This window comes from Octodon degus, unplaced genomic scaffold (assembly GCF_000260255.1).
Source record: "Octodon degus isolate 3935 unplaced genomic scaffold, OctDeg1.0 scaffold00061, whole genome shotgun sequence".
NCBI classification, from domain to species: domain Eukaryota; kingdom Metazoa; phylum Chordata; class Mammalia; order Rodentia; family Octodontidae; genus Octodon; species Octodon degus.
In genome coordinates this window covers 6,964,260-6,989,580 of record NW_004524637.1, presented here as the reverse complement: position 1 = coordinate 6,989,580, position 25,321 = coordinate 6,964,260, and the positions used below count along the sequence as shown (strand labels likewise).

At 43.6% G+C, this 25,321-nt stretch overlaps 1 protein-coding gene and 1 pseudogene across 2 annotated transcripts; both read right to left on the bottom strand.

The window, feature by feature from the left end:
- Window positions 1–797: 797 nt before the first annotated feature.
- On the bottom strand, window positions 798–13,783 carry Irak1bp1 (interleukin 1 receptor associated kinase 1 binding protein 1). 2 transcript variants are annotated; one of them, XM_023718662.1, is made up of 4 exons: window positions 13,371–13,783; window positions 7,208–7,288; window positions 1,507–1,637; window positions 798–1,405 (listed from the first exon to the last, which is right to left on the bottom strand). In XM_023718662.1, the coding sequence occupies exons 1-4, from the start codon at window positions 13,683–13,685 to the stop codon at window positions 1,135–1,137; spliced, it is 798 nt and encodes a 265-aa protein (XP_023574430.1). In that variant the 5' UTR covers window positions 13,686–13,783; the 3' UTR covers window positions 798–1,134. The 2 variants fall into 2 exon arrangements, with proteins under 2 accessions (XP_023574430.1, XP_004634425.1); XM_004634368.2 differs by having other exon boundaries at window positions 7,223–7,288.
- Window positions 13,784–17,625: 3,842 nt separating this feature from the next.
- LOC101561274 overlaps window positions 17,626–25,321 on the bottom strand; it is an 11,721-nt pseudogene continuing 4,025 nt past the window's right edge.

Sequence of the window (25,321 nt, the reverse complement as noted above, 5' to 3'; positions counted from 1 at the left end):
ATGTAGCTCAGTTTGTAGACGCTTCAGTCCATCCTTGGCTGGCTCCAAGGCAGGGTGGTGAATGGCAGAGGGCAACGGTTTACAGTGGTGGCAGACAGCAATGGCAACGGGGAGAACAGAGCGTCTCTCCGTCCCTTGTATCCCCTGTATCCAGTTGGCTGGGTTTAGGGTGGTGCCAGTCCAACCAATGGGCTGTCCAGCAGTCACTCACCCTCAATCCCACCACCTTCAGCCCCCACACTGACTACAAATCAATTCCTTGTAGATCCAGCCATCTCTGAGAAGCACACCCCCCTCATGACTGCAGGAGACTCGGGGGGTACATCTAGACAGAAACGGAATAGCTTCTGTTCATGATAAAAAGCAACAATTCTCTCTTTGTGAGGCTGGGCAGGAGAATCAAAGTTTGAGCCCACTGTGGTAATTCAGGGATTTAGGAAGACCCTGTCTCAAAAAATGGAACAGCGGGGATGTGGCTCAGTACAAAAGCCCTAGGTTCAAGCCTCAGTACTGGGGAAAGACAAACACAGTGACTATTTCAAGCTCAGTAGGCACTGGTTCCCACGGAAACGCCCCTCCCCACGTGTAGCCACGCTGTGTACGGCATATTGTTGCCCCACGGAATGTGCCGATGACAACACGTGGACCTCACACTCTTGGCTGTGCTACACACCACGCTGCTTCGGGTCTGTCCCAGAATTTCAGTCTTCTGCTAGCATCCGAGAAAGATTAACCTCCTAGTGTGTAAGCTGGCTACAATGAAATCTCCGACTTACACTGAGATACAGGAACTTCAATGGAACATCAAATTCCTTTTATTAGTACAAAAGGGCTAATGTTTCCTTCTATAATGAAAATATTACACATAGAGCCATATGGAATGCTAGGATGCAAGGTCCACATGTGACATATTTATTTCTCAAGAGTGTTTCTAGTGTAAGATTTTGAAAATAGGAACAAAGTGAACCTATGATTTCTGTGGGACTGAACTTAAGAGCCAGCATGCCTTGCAGCGACAGCTTATCTGCTGTTATACATACATATATACATGTGTCCCTTCAGGACAGAAGGAAACATTACATAAAGTATAAAAGTAGACAAAAAGGCATAGACACAACACACTGTGGCTGGATTTCAGAGATACTTTTTTCTCTTTTCTTTCCCCTTCACCTCAAAAGTTGTAAATACTTTCGAAGTAGCATGTATTGTTGTACTTTTGATTTTTTCTTGTACCGTCAGTGAGCCCGAGAGTTTGGGGGGCTGGCAATCTTCCGGGTGGCCTTCCCAGTCTTTCGTTTCTTCTTCTTTGATCAGTAACGGCTTTCCCAGGGTTTGGCCCACAAGGCTACAGACGTCTTGAGCTTTGCGCCAGGCATTCTGTACAGCTGCCAGGCAGGCTTGCCGCCTTGGGAGAAAACGCCGAGAGCATTAGTGCGCGTCCGGTGGGCTGTAGCACCGAACGGTTGTGAGAAATCAGTAACGGGGTTAGAGACGTGCTTAGCTTACCGAAGATTTTCCACGGCGCCTGCAGCGTGATAGAACTGGGGTGGGCTGACCACGACAGAGCTGTCCAGTTTTTCAACAAGAAAATTACAAATGTTTTGCATTTTTCCAAATTCGGTAAAGGTAATGCAGACCTGTAAATAAAATGACACCTACCCTCATTATCTTGTATTATTTTCATGTCTGGTACGTCACTTCAGAATTTTCTTTAAATATGAGTAAAAAAGTAAACCAGGCGACAAGGCCCTCTTACAGTGAGTAGTAGGGAAGGCAGGCTCTGGCATACTTGTACCTGAGCTATGTTGGCACGGAACTTCGAGTTTTGCTTCTAAGTTTTGAAATTTAGGGAGCTCTGACTTGAGCCTTTAAAATTAATTTTAAATCACCTTAAATTTATTAATGTCTAATTTTCCTGCAATTGGCAGAGTTCCTCTTCTGCTTCACTGCTGGACTAGAGTCTAAGCTAGCTTTTGCACAGCTTCCTTCGTCTGGCTTCTGCTGTCAGATTCCTGGCAGCAGACCTCACTGCTGTCGCTGAGCTGCCTCTCTTTCTATAGTCACCCTAGACCTGATGCCCAAGTTTGTCTATTTCACTATGTCCTCTGGCCTTAAGCATGCAGGAGCCAGCTTTTTCAATACCTCAGCTTTTTTAGCGTTTATGGAAGGTGTCTAAACCTTTCTTCTAAGGCTCAATGATGGAAAATAAGACAGGACAGGTCCTAGGGCAACAGTAGGAGGTGAAAAGATGGCACCATGTGCACTGGGAAACCATGACTCCAGCTGTAAATGGATCCACGACAGACTCACCTTCCCTTGGCTTCAAAATTAAGTCCTGGTCATAGCAGTAGGCACAAGAAGCAGCTGCAACTCCAGTTAGAGTGTGAAAGCCTGGAACGCCCCAGCGCACGCCGTTCTCTTTCGTGCGCAGGTCTCCACCTTCTGACTGCAGGCCTCCTGGTGCTCCTGCGGAGGGCACTGTCTTAACGACCAGCCCGTCCTGTCTCTCCTCGTTGCCGTTTCTCCTGTACTCTTTCACCTGTCCTTGTATTTGTTACTCTAAGAGGTCACCAACAATCTCTTACCCTACCTCACCTATGCTCTCCCTGCCAGCACTTCACGCCATCTGTCACCTGTCCTCCCACCCTGGCTCCTTTGTGCCCGAGACTTTATTTGCAGGGTGCTCCTTGAGCAGGCTTCCCTCGGGTTTCTGCTCCCACTCCATCCTCCTGTCTTTACTGCTGAGCATACAGCATTTGGGTTTCTATGAATCCTGCGGACATCTTCCACTGGAAGTTTCCTTTAAAAGTTACAATGGAAAGCTGCAAGCATACAAATCGAGCCAACGGTATAGAGAACCCTCAGGCACTCTCTGTCCAGCTTCGAACGTGATCACCTCGTGACATGCTGGCTAATTTTCACTTGGTAACCTTTACCTTGCAGTAATGCACAGAGGACACAGGGCACAGACAGCAGGAGGACCGGTTAGTTCTGGCTGCAGAGCACGTGGGAAAACAGCGCAGACAGGGCTGGTGCTGTGTCCAGTCTCGGGCATGGGCTGTAAATGGAGACCGTACCCTCTGCAGGCCAGGTGGACCACGGACATCTGTTCCACATCTTGATGTCAATTCGCTCGGACAGACACCCCACAGTGGAATTTGTGGACCACACAGCAGGAGCACCCACATTCCTTAAGGGAACCCCGCATCGTTCTCTGGGTGGGTATGCCACTGTACACCCCACCAGGGGTGCTCAAGGGAGTGCAGGTCTCCGTGTCCTCACTGAATCATCCTTGGTCTTCCAGTAACGGCACTCTAATGGGTCCGAGGCCACTATGCACGTGGTTTTGTGTGTTTCTGGCAGTTGGAGGTGCTGAGCACCTGCGCTACAGCAGAGGCCATCTGCCTTGTAGGTCTTGGTTGGCTAATTTTTTTTGTGGTAGTGGGGATTGAACTCAGGACCCTGTGCTTGCCAGGAAGGCGCTTATTCCACTGAGCTATCTCCCCAGCCCCTGGATAAATGTTTATCTAAGCCTCTGGGCTCCTTTTAGGAATCCAAGGTCTTTGCCCTGAGCTACATCTCCAGTCCTTCTCACATTTATTTTGAGGCAGTGTCTCTTGTGTTGCTAAGGTGCCCAGGGTAGGCTGGCACTTGAGAACCTCCTGCCTCTGCCTCCCGAGTGCTGGGGTGACAGGCAGGTAGCACTACCGACCATTTTAGAATCCAGGTTTTTCTAGTTAATTATAGAACTTTCCCTACTATCCAATCTTATTCCACATATCCAACAATCCATGAGAACAGCAGTACACACTACACCAGAGGTTTCGTGTGTGCCGAATCCATCGTGTAACACTACATGCTGCTCTTCACACATAGGTGGGCGCACTTTGTGCCCTGGGATCCCACCTCCCTTGTCTCCACTGATCTAAAGCTAAATACGAACTGGGCTACTTAGTATAATGTGAGCTCTGCTGGCAGGGAGCCCTCTATAAAAATATAATCAGATTTTCTCAAGAAATTTTAATAGAAAACATTAAAAAGGCAAGTAAAGCAGAAGGAAGAGGAGGAGGGTTCAGCTACACTCTCAATCATGTCTTAGGACAAGCAACTCTTCCTGGGCATGGTGACGCACACCAGCAATCCCAGCACTGAGGAGGCTGAGGCAGGAGGATCCTTCCAAGTGTGAAGGCAGCATGGGCTACATAGTGAGTTCAAGGCCAGCCTGGACTACACAGTGAGACCCTGTCCTAAAGAACAACAACCCCCTGAGCCAAGCCACTCTAAAGCCCGCTTTCTCTCCCTGTGCTTGGAAGCTTAGTCTCCTATTCAGGTCTGACACCCAGCTGCTGCATGGCGGCTGGTTGTGTAACTCCGGGGCTGTTTCCTTTCCCTCCTCAGTCCCGGGCGTACCTTCATAGTTTACCTCACTAACTACAATGACCATGTCTGATCGGTGTTCACAGTGGCCCAAAGTCCTAGCAGATGACAGCTGCTGGGGAAACACCACAGCATGCCCCCAGCTTTCTACAATTTGGAATCCCACCTGATTGGTCTTCCTCTGACTGGAAGGTATCTTTCAGTCCCACAAGTAAGGTAACTTTTGTCAAATCGAGCTCCAAAATCATAATGAAGAAATTAATCTTGAGAGGATTAATTTTTTTTTTTTTAAAGTTTATTTATTCTGTGCATGTGGCTGGCTCAGCCCACCCTAGGGGCAGAGCTGGAGAGGCATATGGTGCTGGGGATTGAACCATGGTCCCTGCACTTTACCTAGGCTTGCCTAAGCAGGTGCTTTAGACCACTCGGCTATCTCACCAGCCTGAGATGATTAAATTTTAAAGGAGAAGTCACAAACAGTTAAAGTAAGCATTCGGGCAATGGACAGAATGCTGTTGGAATTAAAGCGATAAGATGGCAGGGTATTAATTTTCATTCTGATTCTAGGTCTAAGTGATCTGAAACTCATACTGAAATACGGAAATGTAACACAGATCTGTCAGCACACAGGGCAGGCAATTTTCTGAGGCATTTTCTGCCTCCAGAGACAAAGACTCCACCACTAGACCAACAGAACTGCACACTAGTCCCAGTCTTTGCTTCCTAAGACAAGGAGGTAGCATAAACCAAGCACATGCTCTGAAATATAAAGCAGATGGCAGTGTCTAAACTAGCACTACCGCGTACTCTGATTTCACAGAATCTTGATCACCAGATCTTTAAAGGCAGAAAAAAATACAGGCAGACGTAGAATGTAAGTTATAGTCTTAACCATCCAGTAGAAAAGTATGAAGATGAAATATAGGAAGTAAAGCCATGCTGTTATGTTGAGCTGTGGGGGACTCAGGTCAATAATTTCTGACATTGCCAGTTGAACAGAAGACCCAATGCTATTATGGGCTACTGGACTCTTTTAGAATATTTTGCTGAGTTTACACACCTATAATATTCAATAACGGAACTTAGAAAAAATGGGGTATATAGATGAATGTCCATTTTGTATCTGTGTATTCAAAGTGGTTAGGATAGATATATAGTTGCATTCTCTTAATGAATAGAATGATTTGTTCTAATGGTGTTTGTAAATAGGATCTCAAGTTTGCATCTTGTACAGCAATTAACCACTAAGAAGAATATATGCAGTGTGTTATTTGTTGAATCTGTACTTCCGAATTGATTTGAAACTGTCTCATTGCTATTTGTTTATCAATAAAATTTTGAAAAAAAAAAAAAGAATGGTCTCCTGGTTATTCTCATATAATCAGGAGTGTCATTATACATGCTTTTCATTACTCATCTGTGAAAAAATTTGATTTTCTCTTTTTCTTTGCTTCATTTGTTCCCTGGCTAAAAATCGTGGTATATGTTATAATTTTTTTCCTGTTAGACGTATAAGTATATATGAATTTTATTCATGATGCTTTGGATGAAATAAAGCATTCTATGTAGATTAGAAGCTACAATTATTAGGGAAATGCTCTATGATTTTGTGGCAAGTTTCACATTATTGCATTAATTAATGAGAAGTAATGATAAATGGTTTCCTTTATAGATAAAGTGTGTTTTTGATATTCCTTTCTTAAAATAGGTGCAACTTAATGGATGAACTATGTTATAACTAAGGTACAAATTGATAGCCTCTTCTGCATGGGAACTAGTTATGACACACACAGAAACATAGAAATATTGGTATAACTGCTGTCAAAGTTCAGACATGCATAATCCTTTGAAAAATTCAAAATAGATATTTATTGTATGAAATGATACATGATTACTTAATAGTAATATCTCAAAAAAAGATTTAGGAAGAGTTGTTTGTGCATTTGTTTGTGGTGTGCTTGCATTCTAACATTTGCTTTCATCATTCTTATTGAATTAGTGAATTTCTAAATAAAAATTTTATGTATAAAAAAAAAGAATTTTTTTTTTTAACTGAGAATGCTCATGAGTACCTTTCTAACTTGTGTGAAGGTTAAAGATTGTTATTTTAAAGTAATCCTTATCACAACACAGTAAAAATGTACTATGGAACAAAAGAAATTTAAAGTGTTTCAATCCTTTTGCTGTGACTTTATTCATTTGCTTTACTTGTTTTGGGTACTGAGAATTGAACTCAGGAGCTTGCGCTCTCCAGGCAGGCGCTTGCTGCTGAGTAATATCCCTGGCCCTATTAATTTACTTTTCATCTAACAGAAGTCTGTCCTATAGTATCTCCTGGATAGTAGGCAATATTATTATTAAAAGTTTATTCAGGGTGTAGTTAGATGCTGTGTCACCATTGTTACTTTTAATTCATTTTAAACAATTTCTTTTAAATAAATCTTATTAAAATTATTTTAAATCACCAGAAATATAACATCAAAAGAAAAAAAAAAACATTTTTAAAAATGTATTTGGTACAGGGTCTCCCTACGCAGGTTGGACTCCTAGTCACCCTCTTGTTTTCAGCCTCCCCAGCGCTGGGATTACAGGTGTGCACCACCACAGCCAGGCCTGGTGGCTGGCTCAGGGGGGTGGGGCCAGCACAGCATGTGGTCCCTGGGCTTGCCTAAGCAGGCACTTAGTTTGCAGAGCTATCCTGCCATCCCCTAAAATGACTTTAAAGTAATCTTTTATCAATACTATTAGAATGACTCCTCTAATATGTTACGGTTCAAGATTAAAACTGAACGACAAGCTGCACCTCCAACGCTGGGCTGTTACCTATTACCTGGAAAGTACCCACCTCCGCCTCCATGTGATAAGCATTTTCCACTCTTCTGAAATCCTTCGTTACAATTATATTTTCTTCCTGAAATAGAAGGAACAAGACTATGGTTACAAGTGTCAGGCTACTAGATGCAGTCCCTCCTAGGTATAGCGCACAGATGAAGAACTGCTCGTATATAATGTGTATTTAATGTTAGAGGACTTTTCATTTAAACAATTTCTAATTTCTAAATAATTTGGGAAAAGTAATCTGATTGAGTTATAAAATCAAGCTGATTTGTTGTATACTATTACGAAGTGTGAAGGGCTTAGTGAGAAGCTATGTGTAAAGTGCTCAATGTAAAAGGTACAAAAGCTGCTGCTATAGTGTTACAAGCAATGTTTCCTGCAGTGCCACCAGAGTCCGCAGAAGAGCAGAATGAAGGCTTTCTGACTCTGGGGAAGCGGCGCACACAATTCTGATGAAAAGTTAACTTTCTTATTTATTTTTAAATTAAGTGAAATGAATTCATGAGCTACTTTCGTCGTTGGCGATGCTCAAAACATTCATGAGCTACTTTCGTCGTTGGTGATGCTCAAAACATTTATATCATTTTGTATCTTTCAAAATAAATGCGACTTTTGTACCAATTAATAATTTAGGAAGCTATTTTGTAAGGAAAATGGCTGCACCTGAGGTTCACGATACATGCATTTTGTGTTACCCAGAAGAATCCTAAGCTGCTCTGGGTAGAGGAACTCATGTTCCAATTATAGCTCTGCTACTTGTCACTTCTATTTTACTGCAATTTTTCTTGTTACAAAGGTAGTATCTGTTCACTGTAGAAAAATTAAGAGTACCACAAGTATATAAAAATACTGCATACAGTATATCGCTCAGAACCAGCTTTTTCACTTAATATGTAATTTTTCTATTACTTAATATTCTTTGATGACACGTAAATGTATCTTTTCAGTTTTGGATATCTTTCCCCTATACTTCATTTAAAACAGAGACTTCTGACTAAAAATTACTATCAAAATAATTTTAGGAAGGACAATTGGAAGGAAAAGAATCCCTTACTTTAAACACGTATTTTACTCGAAACATACATACACAATACATACAACACATACTAAAGAAAATCTAATGCTAGCGAAAAGAAAAAATGTAGTAACATTCTCAAACCTCACCGGTGCTGATATTTTAGAAAGCGTTTTTCAAGAACATGGCACCTCGGTTAATTTGCTTCTAGAACAGTAGCCTGGATGCCTCTACCTCACCTTTGAGAAAGCATTTTCTAAAACAGTGACCCATGTAAAACTATCCAGACCAGTGTGCAGACGCGCTCACAGATTACAGCGCTGAACTTCTTGTGAAGGCCATTTTACCTTGTAATGCTACTGAATGTACAAACAAGGCGACGCTCCGCGACTGCCTTCCCTCCAGGCCCTCTCGGGGACAGCAGGACAGCCACACAGCTATGACCACGTCTGTGGCTTTCCACTCCATGAGCTCCCACAGAGCCCATCTTCCCTTCCCTTCTTGTCTGTAACTTCCAGCTCCAACCTGAAGAAGCCCGGCTCCTACCACCTACCACCCACTTGCTTGTATACTGCACAGATAAAGCAGTTTTAGAACTGTTCACTAGCTCTCCCGCGGAAAGAGATTTACTAACCAGGTAACTCGGCTTATGTGCATTTCACCTTATGCTTAGCGTCCAACTTCCAGGCAGAGAAACCTTTCAGGCCCGCCTTCTTCCCGCCCCACCTTCCGCAGTTAGGGCACTCAGCTGCGCTCCTCAGGCTCTGCCTCCAGCCTGGATCCCGCCGCGGGCTGTGGGCCAGGGTCGGGGGGCCGGGGAGGGGGCGCCCGGCCTGAGGATGTCCTTTTTCCCAGCTTGCTTCTCTTAATGACTCTTTGTTACACACAACTCCGTGATTTTGACAACGCACGAGTTACGTGTCCATCACACCGTAGTTCTTCGACCTCAGAGGGTCTGCTCTTTCCCTCTCTGCTCAGCTGTTTCCGGCCAACAGTCCGGCTGACCACTCCGCTGACTGCTATCTCCAGCTTTGCCTTTTCCAGAAAGTCACAGAATCGAGAACATAAGCCTTTTCGGTCTGTTTTTTTTTTTAATTTCGCAAGGTGCACGTAAGAAGCACGCTGTCTATTCCTGGTGAATTAATTTCTGTACCTTTAACGATGGACAGTATTTTTTTCCATGCACATACTGGTCTGTTTATCCATTTCTCAGCTGACACCTGTCTTAATTTTACATGTAGTTTTTAATTTCTTGCGGTAAATTACCCAGGAATGCTGGATGTCTATAAGTTAATATTTAACTTTAAGAGAAATCGTAAAGCTGTATGCCACAGCAGATGTGTCACTCTGAAATCTCACCAGCCCTTACCATGTTACTATTGTTCTGTGTCTGGGCCACCGCTTGTGTGGCCCCCAACACTTCCCTGCCAAGGAATAAAGCAACCTCACAGCTTGTACTGGCTTTGTTGTGCTGCTTGGGGTTATCTTTACCTCCCACTTCAGACACAGGGAACACCTCTGTTTTGCTAAAGGGTGTGTATCACATGCTACCAGGCCACTCCGCACTGCTAGAGCTGGCCCTTCCCCACAGGGAATAGCACAAGAGATATGTGGGGGCCAACTGTCCTGTAATGGCTACCAAGAAATCAGCCCATCGTGATGGACCGACAACTGCTTCTGCAGGCGAGGGACACCTGCTTCCGTGGGCGAGGGACACTTGCTTCCACGGGCGAGGGACACCTGCTTCTGCGGGCAAGGGACACTTGCTTCTGCGGGTGAGTCTGCCGCCTCTTCTTCGCATTAGTAATGGGTTGCTTCCTCCACACCTTGACTGAGTTGTGTTTTCTGGTGACTCTGATACCACAATGCAGTGTGTAAAGTGGTCAGCCTTTGATTCTGATAGTAACAGATGCCCTTTGCTCCACATTTGTGTTTAGATCTATTATCTGTTTTGAACACTTTTGTCTAAGATATGTGTCATTCTTTTTTGCACATAAATATTAGACTCATACAAAAAGGACTGCTGAGCTAAAACATTTTCCAGTAAAATAATGCTAAAAGGGCAGGATTTATAAGCTTCACCCATGCCATAAGTCTACGATCTATAATATAGCTGCATTATAGCTTATTTTTGTAGTTTGCTCTTTTTTATTAAAAACTTTGGGGGTATAAATTACATGATGAGTAGGAACATAACCCTTGAGTGCAAAAAAAGACAAACGGTTTGTGCTCTGGAGAGGTTTAAAAGACGGAGTAGAAAGCAGTAAATCAAGAACTACACCAGGAGGCGAGAAGCTATGGGGCGAGGACTACTCTGAGGACCGAAAGCCAGGAAGTGACTGGCCTGGCTCCTAAAGTGAGACTAACCTGAGATTGTAGGGAGCCCTCTGAAACCGGGGAATGATGCTTATAAATATTACTAACAATATTCTCAAGCTTAAAATAAATAGGGGCTTCCTGACGACCCATAATTCATCCTGAAAAAACAACGTAAATGATTTTATAGCAACTGACCAGATTACCTTCATGACTGCTTTTCTCCCTTAACAGAGAGAAGTGGAAGATTACAATTTTTCCTTTCTTTTGCCTTAAGCATGACAGATTTAATGGAATTAGTATAAAGTAGAATTAGTAATTTATTTTGTTTTACAGAGAGGGCAGAGCTACATGAGCTCGGGTCACATTTCTGTGAGGGACTTAAGAGCTACTTACACTTTTCAGATAGGACTGCAGTAAAGCAGAAAGGTTTTTATGAAATATTTTTCTACAGATTAAACTCACGTGATTCATATCATTTACAACTAGTGTTTGAATCTAAGACATAAACTCACTTGGGGAAAACTTTTCCAAGTGACTTTAATAACTTTGTAAATGCAATATATATACATATATATATATATATATATATATATATATGTTAAAATAAAGACTTGCTTTAAGGATCCTAGCTTTTCCAAGAATAGACCAGAAACAAAACTTCCGCACCATTTCAATTTAGTATCTCCCCTCGTAAATTGTACTCTGGTCTTTAGGATCATTCCTGATTACCCTGAGCCTGGCCTTGATTTTGGATACGGGAAACAAATCAGTTCAAATACAGCCCCCTTAAAAGTTTAGCGCATTACTTAACTTCCTTCAGACTGGAAAATGGGTACAGCAAATACGTCTACCTGGGTGGTTGTGTGGGTCCAAATGGGTGGTTCTTTTCTCCTTTGCTTAGATGTAAAGTGAGATTTATTCGGTTGTCTCCTAACTAGAGGTATGTGCCAGTCACAATATACTGGCTTTTGCATTGCACGAGAAGCCTGATTTGGCCGGGAGCAGGTGGGTCGCGGTTTTCCCATGACAATTTCTTTCAGTTGTTTTCTGTTGTTGCAACAGGTTACTTCTTAAATTTATATTTAATTTATTATTTATTTATTTATTTATTTATGGTACTGGGGATTGAACTCAGGACCCTGCACTTGCCAGGCAATTACTTATTCTACTGAGCTATCTCCACCGCCCCTAATTTACATATATATATATAATTTTTCCCGTAATTTTATTGAGAAACAAATAGCAATGAGATAGTTTCAAATCAAATTGGTAGGACAGTTCCAATAATTAACACATTGCATACTCTCTTCCTAGTGGTTATTTGCTGTACAAGATACAGACATGATATCCTATCCACAAACACTATTAGAACAAATCCCTCTATTCATTAAGAGAATGTAACTTTATATCTATCCTACCCATTTTGAATACACAGATACAAAATGGACATTCATCTGTATACCCTTTTTTGTTTAGTTCCGTTATTTGAATATTATAGGTGTGTTAACTCAGCAAAATATTCTAAAAGAGTCCAGTAGTCCATAATAGTATTGGGTCTTCCGCTTCACTGGCAATGTCAGAAATTGTTGACCTGAGTCCCCTACAGCTCAGCATAACATCATGGCTTTACTTCTTAAACTTCGTTTTCATACTTTTCTGATGGATGGTTAACACCAAGGTAAAGCAAGACCTATGCAACAAAAGTTGTAGCTTTTGGATCTGATAAGGTCAGTGAAAACCCCTCAGGATTTATCCTGAGATTCTCTACCTTGGATTGTGGATCCTTTGTCAGTGTCAGCCATGTAGATGAGTCACGGCCACTGCTTGGCCAATGTGCTCTCTGTGAAAGCCTGAGAGAATGTCTTCTCCCCATGTGACTCTCCCCAGGCACACTCTACATCATCGATCACTTTCCTCTTTGGCCCCATAATCTTCTTGATCAGAAAATTTGGGACGCTACCGAGTTACATGACATTACAGTACAAGTTCTCATATGTCCTGAGTCTTAATTGACATTGGAAGACTAGGGCCAAAATGTTGGCCTTCCTTGCGGCCCTCCTTTTTCTCTAATTTTGGTCTGCAAACTTAGGTTGTTAACCCTCCACAAGAGAAGCTTATTGTTATTACCATACAAGGTAGGCAGTTAAGCTTAACCTCACTATTTGTCTGAATATCAAACATCTTAGGCATAACATGGAACAGGTATTTTTCATCAAGTATTGATATGTTGAACTTTAAGTCCCTACAAAATATGACAAAAAACATTTAAAAAATTAAAATATATTTTAAAAATAGGCATAAAGAATTATATAATTCTTATGTTTACTGGTTAAGTCCAAAAATCTAATCATATACAACCTTGAAGCAGGACACTCCCGCAACATTCCTTTTCCTGTCTCCTGCCTTCATTCACCACCCCCTTCTTTTTGAACAAGCATGTACCCGAGAGACAGCACAGCATTTGTATTTTAAAGACAATAAAAATGATAGATATTGGAACCAATACCCAATTAAAAAAGATCATGGGTACTCAACAATTGTTACACGGCCCATCGCCATCCCTTGAAGATTCCGCGAAGCGAGTTTGGCCCTCTTTAGTACACACAGAAGACACCAGAACCCCTGAGCTCACCCAGGGGCTTCCCGCAGGCCCCTCCCCCGCGCGCCCCGCAGGCCCGCCTCCCAGGCCCACCTCCCAGTCCCGCACCACCCCGCGTCCCTCCCCCCCCCGCGCCCCCCAGGCCCGCATTCCAGGTCCGCATCCCAGGCCCGACCGCCCGCCCGTCGCAGCCTCCCGCCCGTCGCCGCCGCCCGCGCCCACCTGCACGCCCCGCTGCCGCAGGCTCTGCGCTACGTAGTCCAGGCGGCGGACCACGCTCCTCTGCGCCTCGGCCGCCGCCTCCTTGGTGCTGCTCACCCGCACGACCACCTGCGCCCGGTCGGGCCGCGCGGACACTGCCGCGGAGCCGCAGACGTGCACCTCGCGCGGCCCGGTGTGGGCCGCGGCGGCGGAGAGGGCGCGGCGGGCGGCGGGCAGCGCCTCCCCGCCGGCGACCAGGCCCTGCTCCCGGCCTCCATCCGCCCAGGGCACCAGCTCCACGAACACCCGCGATGGAGGGGCCAGCGGCAGCGACATCGCCGCGGTAGCTGGGTTTCCATAGCAACGCCGGCTACGGCGGCTGGAGGGGCCTGGATGCCCCGACGTCCTGTGCGAGGCGCAGAGGATGCCGGGATGGCGCGTACTGAGTAATGGCGTCGGCTGCGCCTCCCAGCGGAGTGCCGTGGCGCGCGCTTCTGAAGCTCCGGCTGGGTGTCCGTATCGTTTTAACAGCTTTGCTTTCTGGCCTCGGAGGTCTCGCGCCGCGGCGTCACTGCGCGCGACGTTGGTCTCGGGGCCTGGGGGCGCGCAGCCGGCCCTGCTCTCCTGTCAGCGCGGGTGCCTGCGCCCTTAAGGTTCAGTGCAGCGACCTCTTTTAGTTTAAAACGTTTGTTTTTTCATTCACCAGGAGTTTCTGTGGGGGTGAGCCGCGCGTTGCCGGTGTCATCCGGGCACTTAGTTCGTGACTTCCCCGTGGGAGCGCCGGCCCACCCGTGGGAACGCCCACCCGTGGGAACGTCGGCCCGCCCGTGGGAGCGGCGGCCCGCTCGTGGGAACGCCCACCAGCCCGTGGGAGCGCCCGCCCGCCCTGGCTCCGCGCTCCGCAGAAGCCTTGGCTCGCCCCTGTCGCCACCCTTGTCCTGCTCCGGCTAAGGCAGTGGGCTTCGCGAAAGTAGCTCTTCCGGCTCAGTCTTCGGCACTCCTGGAATTTTGTTAGGGAATTAGTGATGGTGGTGGGGGGAGACTCTTGAGTAACATAAAAAAGAAAGTTAAGAACCATCCTGCTGAAAGGAACCGCAGAAGGCCAACTAACCCTTTTTGTAATTTCTATAATTTTTAGAATTTCTCATCATTTTCCTTTTTTTTACTGCTCTGATAATTGAACAATTGGACTAAATCAGGTAGCACTTCCATCCCCCTCAGTTTTCTGGTGGTGTGCCACCACGTAAACATAATTTTGTATATCCAGTATTTATTTGATGCTTATTGTTACATGAAGATACATTCTATATTCATTTAGAAACTTTAAAGGTTTTCTTCCATTAAGGAATTAAAAACAATTATAAAAATGTTTTAAAAACTTCGTTCTTGAGAAAAAAAGTTAACAACAACAATAGCGGATTAAAATGCCTGCAAGCAGGAGCAGGGGCTGGGCAGGAGCTGGGGTCTGATCCCCTGCCGTGCCGGCCCCACCCCCAGGGTGTGCTGAGATGGCAATTGACCCTGAGCGACTGTAATCCCAGCTCTTGGGAGGCTATAAACAGGTGGATCACTATGAGTCTGATCTAATACACCCTGAACACCCTGTAGACCCTTCCCTAAAATACAGAAAATAAATAAAAAATTAAGTTCTTTTTTTCTGCAATGGTAATTGTGGATTAATGAAAGAGTTTTTTTCTTTTGTACTGGAGATTTAATGTGACCTTTCCACTGAGCTATAACTCAATCTCTTTAATTTTTTAAATTTTTATTTTGAGAGAGTGGCTCTAAGTGAGACTATGACACCTGTTTTACTCTGTATATGAGGAGCCCATTATTGTGTTTACCTTTTCTGGGTTACTTTTCCAAACTGTACATACCTCAGTGACAGATTTGCCAAGCTCACAGGCTAACTGGCGCTAAAACGAGTAAAGAGAAAATGTCACTGGAACCTTTTTCAAAAGGCCAACAAATGAGATAGGTGACTCTGAAGACTGCCAACCAAAAGCTGCATTTGAAAGAAAATGCCACGAGTCCTACATGAATTATAGGTTCATGGCCACAGATGATTCACATTCTCCAATGTGAAGGATATTTGGTGTGTGCGATTGGGAGAGGCTGCAGTTCAGCAGACGGTCCCTCTTAGCTAGTACCATGACTGGAGAAGTTGATCAATAGCAGAGGATATTGTGGCCCAATTGTTACAGGGTATTAGTGAGGCACTGTTATGTAATCCAGGCTTCTAAGGCTATTGGTGTTGACAACAGGCAGCCATGCTTGGTTTTGTGTGACATTTTTCATGAGAATGTGCATGAAGATATGTGCACTCTTATTACCAACAAACACTTGTATTACCAGCAGCTACAAAACTTTCAGTAATTCTTTTTTGGTACCTGGGATCAAACTCAGGACTTTGCGCTTACTAGGCAGGCACTTATGCTGCTGAGCTATCTCCCTGGCCCTGGAATGATTACATTTCAGTAGAGCTGAGCTGATCATCTTGTGTTGGTCCTTGCATGGGTGAAGTGGCTGCCATGGCTGGACAGGGTTCTAGTTTTATTACTGGGGTCAAAGAGGCTGCTTCTGCATGTGTGTCTACACACTGTCTTCCGTAGAGAATGCTCCCTAGCTGAAAGTGTCACCTTTGTTTTGGAGGGTGTGGTTAAACTTACCAGCCACACTGAAGTATGCATTCTTCATTCCTGTCTTTCTGAACTCTGAGGAGATGGGTGCAGAGCACAAAACTTCTCTAATCCACAAAAGTGAGTTGGTTTTCTGAAAGTAGATCACTGGTTGGAGTTTTGAGTTATAAGAGCCACTCCAGAGATTTCCTTTAGAAATAAAATCACCACCGGTAGCACATTTTAGTGACATGGGATGCTTGCCTATGAGTGGGATGTACTGGGCTTGCTCAGTGATGTCCACCTGTCACTTAGGGGCAGAGTGGAAACTGTTCAAGTTGGCAGATAAAGTGGCTGCATTCAGAGCTAAGTGCAGTTGTAGATGGGTGAACACTGAGATTTTTTGACACATTTTGAACAGAGATTTTGGAAAACACTGGTGGAGTTGGTGCATAATCATTTATCTTGGCTGTCAAGAGTGTAAATAGTACTTCCTAACCACAGAAGACTCCTGAGTGGGAAGGCATGGGTCCTTGACCCTTTTAAAAAAATACTCATTTATTTATTTTTTATATATTTAGGACAGGGTCTCCAGGGTCTCACCACACAGATCAGACTTGTAATGATCCTCCTGATTTCCGCCTCCCAAGTGCTGGGATTACAGGCCCATGACACCACACCCAATCTCAGCATGCCCTGGGGGCAGGGCTGGCACAGCAGGCTGAGGATCAAACCCCAGGCCCCTGTGTCTGCCTGAGCAGGCGCTTTACTCCACTGAGCTATCTGGCCACCTGCCCCTGTTTGTAAAATAAATTGGGTGAGCTGACTTTGTGGTAGAGGGGAGTCAGCTGCTTAAGACCATTAAAAGTAGTGGCCTTAAAAGCATGTATGAGAGCAGAGTTCAAGTTCGTACATTCTTGACTCAGAGTGAAGGGTTTTGGGGTTGTCACGAAGAACACAGAGGAGCTTGCTTCCATTTCCAGCATCCTGTCATTGTTCGACAAGGGTTTCTGCAGGGATACCTCCCAAGATGAAGTTCAAGAGTAGACTGGAGGGTTGAGGACATGGTTCAGCCGCATGCGTACTTGCCTGGCAAGCGCAAGGTCCTGAGTTCAATCCCTGGCACTGCAAAACAAACAAACAAACAGAAAAAAAACTTTAAAAAAAGAGTAGACTAGATATAAGGAACACCCTCTGGGCATCGCTGTCTCTGTGGCCCTGACTTGGGATGACTAGTTACAGGGAAAAGCTCAGGGCCTCCACTGGGCCTGCATGGTGTGCAGCTTATAATTTGTTATATGTTACAGAATAATAGCAGAAATAAAGTGAACAGTAACCGTGCTTGAGTTATCTCTAAAACTTCTTTCCATCCACGGAAAAATTGTCTGCCATAAAGCTGGTCCCTGGAGCTGAAAAGTTTGGAGACTGCTGATTTCGGACATTTTGTTAGTATGAAAAACAAAAGGAAACAAAAATAAGTGAGAAACAAACTGTGAGCATGCTTAGGCGGCCTTGACAAAATACCATAGAGTTTTTTTTGTTTTTTTTTTGGCGGAACCGGGGTTTGAACTCGGACCCTTGCGCTTGCCAGGGAAGCGCTTATTCTACTGAGCCATCTCCCTGGCCCAAGAGTTTGAAGCTTAACACAAATCAGCTGTTTAGGGGGTGACAAGAAGAGTATCTAAAGTGGCTCTGGAGACAAACGGGTACCCGAGGTGATCCAGGTACCCTTGATCTGGGAAAGTGAGTGGAAAGAGAACCTTGCTGGGCCAAAGTCCAGTATCCAGGGTGTGTGTGAAGGGACCCTGGATCACTGTGCCACCTCCCCTGCTGACCCAGTGCGCACACCATCTTGGGAGAGGCTTGGACTGGGGCAGGGCTCTTCGGTGGCAGCCTGGATGATGAATTAGGCTCAACTGCCTAACGTCTCTACCAGTGCCGTGAGTGAGATACTGCGGACCAGGGATTCAGAGGAACCTAATGCGGAAGAGTTTGTGAGACAATGTCACACTTGGGTTTGAAAAACACCAGCTCGAGTGCCTGCACATGGTGGGCTGTGGTGACAGAAGGCTTCATCACCATAGAAAAGACAAACGGGCCGGGGAGATGGCTCAGTGGAATAAGCGCTTCCCTGGCAAGTGCAAGGGCCTGAGCTCAATCCCTGGTTCCACAAAGAAAGAAAAAAGAAAAGACAAACAGATGCCTGTTCCCCTGCAGACAATGGGAGTGCTCTGTGGGTCACTGAGCGTGTCCTCATGGTTGCTGACAAGCCCCCCCCCCCGAGGTTTCCCCAGCCACAGTGGGGCCAGAGAGGACAGGGAGGCCTGGAGATTTGCCAGATACATGGATTAGAGAGTGGAGCTCCCGGGACAAGGAGTGGGTGAGGTCCTTTAGAGGAGGACTGAGACTAGCACCTGGATCGCACAATCTCTGGTGCTGCGCTGGACACAGGCTTGTGGAGGCCTACTCCACTACCCTAAGCAGAAGGCTGCTCGACCCTGTGAGCAAAAAAGGTCCTTTGATAGGAGAGCCACAGTCTGTATCCTTGGAGACACGAGAGGAGTGGTGTGTGGCAGAGCCAGCACAGAGTAGCTGCTGTCATATTGTTTCCCCAGGCATCAGAAGGCCCAGGGTGACATGAGTCCTAATACCTACAGGCTCAAGCTGGCCAAGGTGGCCCTTGGCCTAGTCTGGGGTCCATGCCAGTTCCAAGATTGGTTCTGGGAGTAGAGCTCTTGAGATGGACAGATAGAGGACAGTGGGTACAGAGATGCAGAAAGATATGTTCTGGTGACATACTAGATAAGGAGTCTGGAGGGACACATGGTGACAGTTGTGATATTTGCCAAGCAGTAAAGAGTGGGTGAGACAGGTCAGTGGTGGAAGTCAGTGGAGAACTGGAAGAGCGAGGGTTGGGCAGACTGCACCACATCTGCTTTTTCTCAAATCAGGTGAGGTAACCAGACCTTCACGCCACGATGGAGGTTTATAGTCAGTTATGCCCAGAGCACAGCTTGTAGCTGAGAAGCAGCTCTCAGGGGCAGCATCCCTCACTGCTTTGGGCAGGCAACTGAGCAGTCCATGGGGGAACCTGCTGGGTGTTCCCAGTCCCTCTGCCAGTCCAGCGTGGAGGAAGCTGAGTGAACCGTGGCTTGGTGCCATAACAGCTGTGTGAAGCACTTCTTGTTTGCTGTTTGTTTGTCCCTGCTTCTTTGTTCTTGGTTATCTTCTTTCTCTTATGCTTGCTTCTTTGTTGGTATTATTTTATTTTATTCTACTTTATTCTTTAAGGTTTCCCCTTTGTGTTCCCACTTTTCATCCTTTTGCTGTTTGACTTTCCTTCCTATTCTTTTTCCTTTTTCACCTCATTTTATCACTTCTTTCCTCCCCCTCCTCCTTTCATACATAATATGTATATGGGCCAGTATATGTACACAAGAGAATAAGATTTAATTAGTGTCTTATTTATTTTTTCTTATTGTGGAGACAAAATAGCCAATACCCAAAGTTAAGGGAGAAAATTTTTGCTCACTTGTAGAAATTTCAATTCGTAGTTCGCTGCTCCAAATCAGTGTGGCAGGCGGAGGGTCACCACAGAGGAGAAACAGTCCCTGGCAGAGTAGGCAGGAGGCAGGAGGCAGAAGGCTGTAAGTGATCAGAGACCACCTTTCTGTCCCTTTTATCTTGTTCAGGCTACCCACACTTAGGGAAGATAGCACTTGCACCTGGGGTGGCGCACCCTTAATTCTACCCAGAACTATTGCGAATCAATCACTGGACTGATTTAGTACTAATGCACCTTTAATCCTAGCATCACACACTCTGGATCCAGCCACCTCCAAAAAAGACCTATGACCACATGAAACTTTGGGATGGAGCATCTAGACACAAGCTATAATAACCAGGGATATAATTTATTTTATGGAAAAACGGAAAACAAAATTTCAAAACAGTAGGAAAATAACAATGGTTAATGCATTACATATCGTTAACTTTTAAGTAGGTATTCAGTGTACAAGATATGGGCATTAAAAACTTCTCCAATCAATAGAAGTACAAACCTTCCCTTTTAATAAATTAAGAGACACTAATAGTATAATGGACTTTCTTTTTTGTTTGTTCTTCTTTTTTCCCCCTTCCATCCTTTTCCTTCTCTCCCCTACTAGTTCCCCAATTCCTTGATCACTTTCTTCCCATTTTACAGTATCTATTTCACATTTTGAATCTTATTTTCTCATTCAGCTTCTCAAACTAGGGACATACTATGTTTACACATGTGAGTCTGATTGATTTTGCTTATGATTATGGTCTACAGTTGCATCCATTTACCTATAAAAGTCTTGAGTTTATCCTTCTTTGTGGTTGAGTAGTACTGTATTGAGTAGTACTGTAATGGTTGATGTAGTGTGTCCGATTGAGAAGTTTAGAAGCTTAACTAAGTGACTCAGCAGTTTTAAATTCCAGGGAGTAAAGGACATGCCCTAGGGAGGTTGCTACACTCTAGGATGTTATGATGGTTGATTCATTATGTCAACTTTAGAAGTTTAGAAGTTGAAATAAGTGACTCAGCAGAAGGTCAGGGTCCTGACTTTGTGAACATCCTACGCTCGTGCAAGAGGAGAGCACAGAGATGTTGTGAGTGCAACACCTGCCCCAGGGCGGGTCACCTACGTACAATATGAGGGAGGAGTATGAGGGAGGGCTTGCTCCTCCCCTTTTGGGCTTTTGTTGCTTTTGCTGCCAGGAGCTGTTGTTACTCACCCTGCCTTGGCACCACCTGATCATGGACTGAAGCCTACACAGATATGAGCTAAGTGAACCATTTCTCCTTTAATGTTGAGTGTTGGGTATTTTGTCTCAGCCATGAGCGAAGAGTAACTAAAATGTGACAGAAATACATAATAAATAAAAATAGATCTGTCTATACTGATTTATGAGGTTTTTTCAGGGGAACGTGAGAGTGATTGAGCGTATTCATGCATTCAGCTCACAATGGCCCAGTTCCTCAGAGTCAAGGCTGAGCCCCTAGTGACCATTTTGAATACTGCTTTACCAAATTGATTAGACCAAGAAGAGGCACCAGACCGGAGCTGGGCCACTATAAATTTTGACATGAGAATCAATATTTACACTAATTTCCAAAAACTCAGTTTCCTTTCATAGATAGATAGATAGATAGATAGATAGATAGATAGATAGATAGATAGAAAGACAGAAAATTTAGAAGGAAGGAGAGAAAGAACCATTCATACATCCAGAGAAGAACAGATGAGATGGAGAAAGGATCCATAACAGTGCATTTATAATTTATAATTTCTGTTTTTAGGCTTCCTCTTAGGCCTCATTGATTCTTATCCTGGAGTTTTATAAATATTTCTGTAACCTTATCATAAATGCTTCCTTTCATGAACAGGAAACTTTACTGAATTTTTTGTTATCTCAAAACTAAGAGAATTGACTGAAAGAGCAGATAATGGAGGAGGGTAATTAAAAACTCACTTGTAAACCTTTTGACCTTAAGAAATTTAATAGCACCCCACACAAAGTAGCTCTCCTGTGCACAGCTCAAGATATTAGCTTCTGGGAAAATCTTTCCTATCTACCATCCTTCAGGGACACACTGAGTTATGTTGTCATGCAGCTACTTCCTAGTTTTGACAAGCACCTCTGTGTTGATCCAGCTTGTCCATAACCTACCCATACGGGAGGATTGCCATGAGATTGAAACAGGATTTCCATGAGCTCAAGGTCAACCTGGGCTGCATATTGAGTTCAAGGCCAGTCTGAACTACATAGTGAGACAATTTCTCAAAAACAAAACAAAGCAAAACAACCATTCAGTTGGTTGTATAGAACCACTAATAAAACAATTTCTGTGACTGAGGGTGATATTTTGCTGCAGGTTTGTTGGATGTAGTGGGCACCATGGGAGTGTGAACTCTTGCTTGTAGAGCTTGCTTAGCTTTGTAGTTACGCTTGTGCTCAGAATTCCATATGTGCCATTTTATCTTATGGTAGATTTCTGCTGGGCTCGCTGGCTGTGGTTTGGGGTCATCTTATAGGACCCAAATAGTGAATGGGATTTCTAAACATCTCAAAAAAAGAAACACAGCTCTTCCTGTGAGCGGCCTGAGGTGATCTGCAAAAATGGTTCGCTACTCTTTCGACCCAGAAAACCCCACAAATTCATGCAAATCAAGAGGCTTAAGTCTTCATGTTCACTTTAAGAACATGTGTGAAACTGCCCAGGCTATCAAGGGTGTGCCTATCTGAAAGGCCACCATCTGAAGGATGTCACATTAAAGAAGCAATGTGTGCCATTCCGGCGTTACAGTGGTGGAATTGATAGGTGCGCCCAGGCCAGACAGTGGGGCTGGACGCAGGTTCGGTGGCCCAAAAAGAGTGCTGAATTTTTGCTGCACATGCTTAAAAATGCAGAGAGTAATACTGAGCTTAAGGGCTTAGATGTAAATTCTTTGGTTATTGAACAAAATCAGGTGAACAAAACACCCAAGATACACTGCCATACTTATAGAGCTCATGGCCAGATTAACCCGTCCATGAGCTTCCCCTGTCACACTGAGATGATCCTTACTGTAAAGGAACAAATTGATCCTAAACCAGAGGAAGAGGTTGCACAGAAGAAAAAGATATCACAGAAGAAACTGAAGAAACAAAAATTTATGCCATGGGAAAGAGCTAAGCATAAAACAAATGCAATTTTTTTTTTTTTCAGAACCAGGGATTGAATTTAGGAAGCACTTATTCCACTGAGCCATCTCCCTGGCCCAGCAAATAAAATTAAAAAAACAAAAAAGAAAAACCACAAGCTAACCAAGTATCAGCAAAACATGGAATTAAATATCCAAAATGCTGAGAGAAAAAGTCTAGAAGGGAGTATTAGTTAAGATGTTCCTCAAGAATTAGGACAGAATAAATGTTTTAAGATGCATTAAGAGTGAAGGGAGAGTCCTAGCAGCAAGTGTTCACTAAATGACAACCGTAGTGTGTGCCCAAGATTACCTTCAACTAATGAGGCAGAAGCTACGAGCAGAGGTGTTTTTCATGTTGAATTACACTGTCCTCAAAAGGAATATTTTGGAGGCCCGCCCCTTAGATCAGTTCTTTAAGTGGCTGCTTCAACCAAGCACTCAGGCTCAGGTTGCTGTGGTTCTATCCCCACAACTCAAGCCAGCCAAACCTTCCCTGAAGGCATTCGGAGAAAAAAAAAAAAAAAAAAAAAGAATATTTCAAGATACCTCTGATAGTACTAGCAGAAATCTATAGAAAAAAAGCATCATAGAAAAAGTATAGAAGAAACAATGATAATATATTGATTAAAATTGACTCAGAAATTCAATATCCTTTTTAAAAAAATTCTTGTTTGTAATTAAATAAAAATAAAACTATAAAGTTTAGGCAATTATAATAAAAGAAATGATATTTATTGAATCTGATCAAATCAGCCTAAGATCCTGAAGTTGTTCAGAAAAAATCCCAGAGGTACTGTGTCACTTTAAACTTTGTTATAATACCTTGTACTTAATTACCTATAAAAATATATTAATAAATGAAAAACTGAAAGGAAGTAGAAAAAAAAGATTCATAGGGTAAGAGGAAGAGTAAGGTTGCACAATGTTGTGGAACCACAGTTTGTAAAATTTCCAAAAATGGTGATCCATATGTGAAATTCATAGATATCAAATATATGAGGATGAAGACTTGCCTGTTGAACATGATAGCAGATTTTAGTGACTTTTCAAAAATATTTCACTGGGGACTGGAAAATAAAGGGATAAGGGATGAGTGAGTGACTGGAAAAAGGGCAGAGATATTTGTTAATACAATCTACAGTCTATGGTGAGTTTTTCCTTTTAAAGAAAAAGTAATTTGATTCAGACTTTCCAGAAATGAAATGACAGAACGTTCCATCTTACCTCACACATCCCCTGACACCCTAAAGAACTCTTCTTCTTGCCTTTTCTCATTGCTTCCAGGTTTCACTCTTGCTTTCTTTTGGGCTGCAGACATTTAACTTCCAGGACCTCCAGTGCTACAGGTAGATCAGGATCGTGGACATAGGGTGTGTTGTGTGGGCCAGGAGGGCTTTTGCGAGTCAAGTTTGTCTCCTTGTGTCCCATGTCTCTACATAGGTGTGGGTCTCATGATTGCATCGTCACCTTAAAGTGAAGCTATGGCTTCATCCAGAAAAAGCTCTCTCGAGTGCATCTGTTCTCTGAGGGAGAAGAAGGAAGTGTCAGGCACCTACTGTGTCACCTTGGAGGACTAGGGTTATACAGCCTTGTATCTTGCTGCTGGATTCAATGTCCCTTGATTTTGTATGTATGTTTGACTCACCTCCTGGACACTTCTATTTTTAAAGAAGCTTTGGATTTAAATATTTTCTCATTGTGCCCCTTTTCTCCTCAATTTGCTCACATAGCTGGATTTCTTTGATATTATTCAGCTTATTATTTTTGTTTTCAATGTGCTTAGGTGCATTTTAATTGCTTATGCAAAACACTCAATGCTCTGTTAATTGGCACAGAATATTTTATAAATGAAGGCACTATAGTAACAATCATTAGTTGTAATTATAGTTTAACTGATCTACACTCTTTATATCCAAGAAAGTAAGAAATGTTTGACAATTTGCAAATTTCAGCTGTGAAACTCTCACTCGGTAAGGACTGCTTTTTGATATTCATTCTCTTTGAAGGCAGTGATTAGAGGTAGATTTGCATACAGCTATTTCAAACTCTGAAACTTAAATATTCTAGTAGCTTCAGAGCTAAATAGAATACAGCAGGTTTGTAGATTACATGGGGAGGAAATCTTAGTTAGTTTTTAAAGTTTATACAAAATAAATGGTCAAGTTTGTGCTATAACATCCTTGAAACTATGTAGCAGATAAGAGATTACCATTTGTGTAATTTATTTCTATACAATTACTATATTATATATTTTAATTTAATGTATTTGGTTGTTACAGGATCTCACCGTGCACCTGGGACTCATAGTGATCCTCCTGTTTTTCAGCCTCTCCAGTGCTGGGATTACAGGCTTTCACCAGTATGTCCAGACTCTGTGGCTGACTCAGCCTGCCCCTGGGGCAGGGCTGGCATGGTGTGAGGTGCTGGGATTGAACCATGGTCCCTGCCCTTACCTAAGCTGTAAGTCTGAACTGTGTAGTAAGACACCGCACAAAATACATAAAAATGAGAAAAAGGAACAGTTAATGCTATTTATTTATTTATTTATTTATTTATTGACCAATTTTCTATGCTTATATCTGGTAATGTGAACAACTACTTTGGAGATAACAGCATGCAGTGTAACAACTATTTTTTTTTT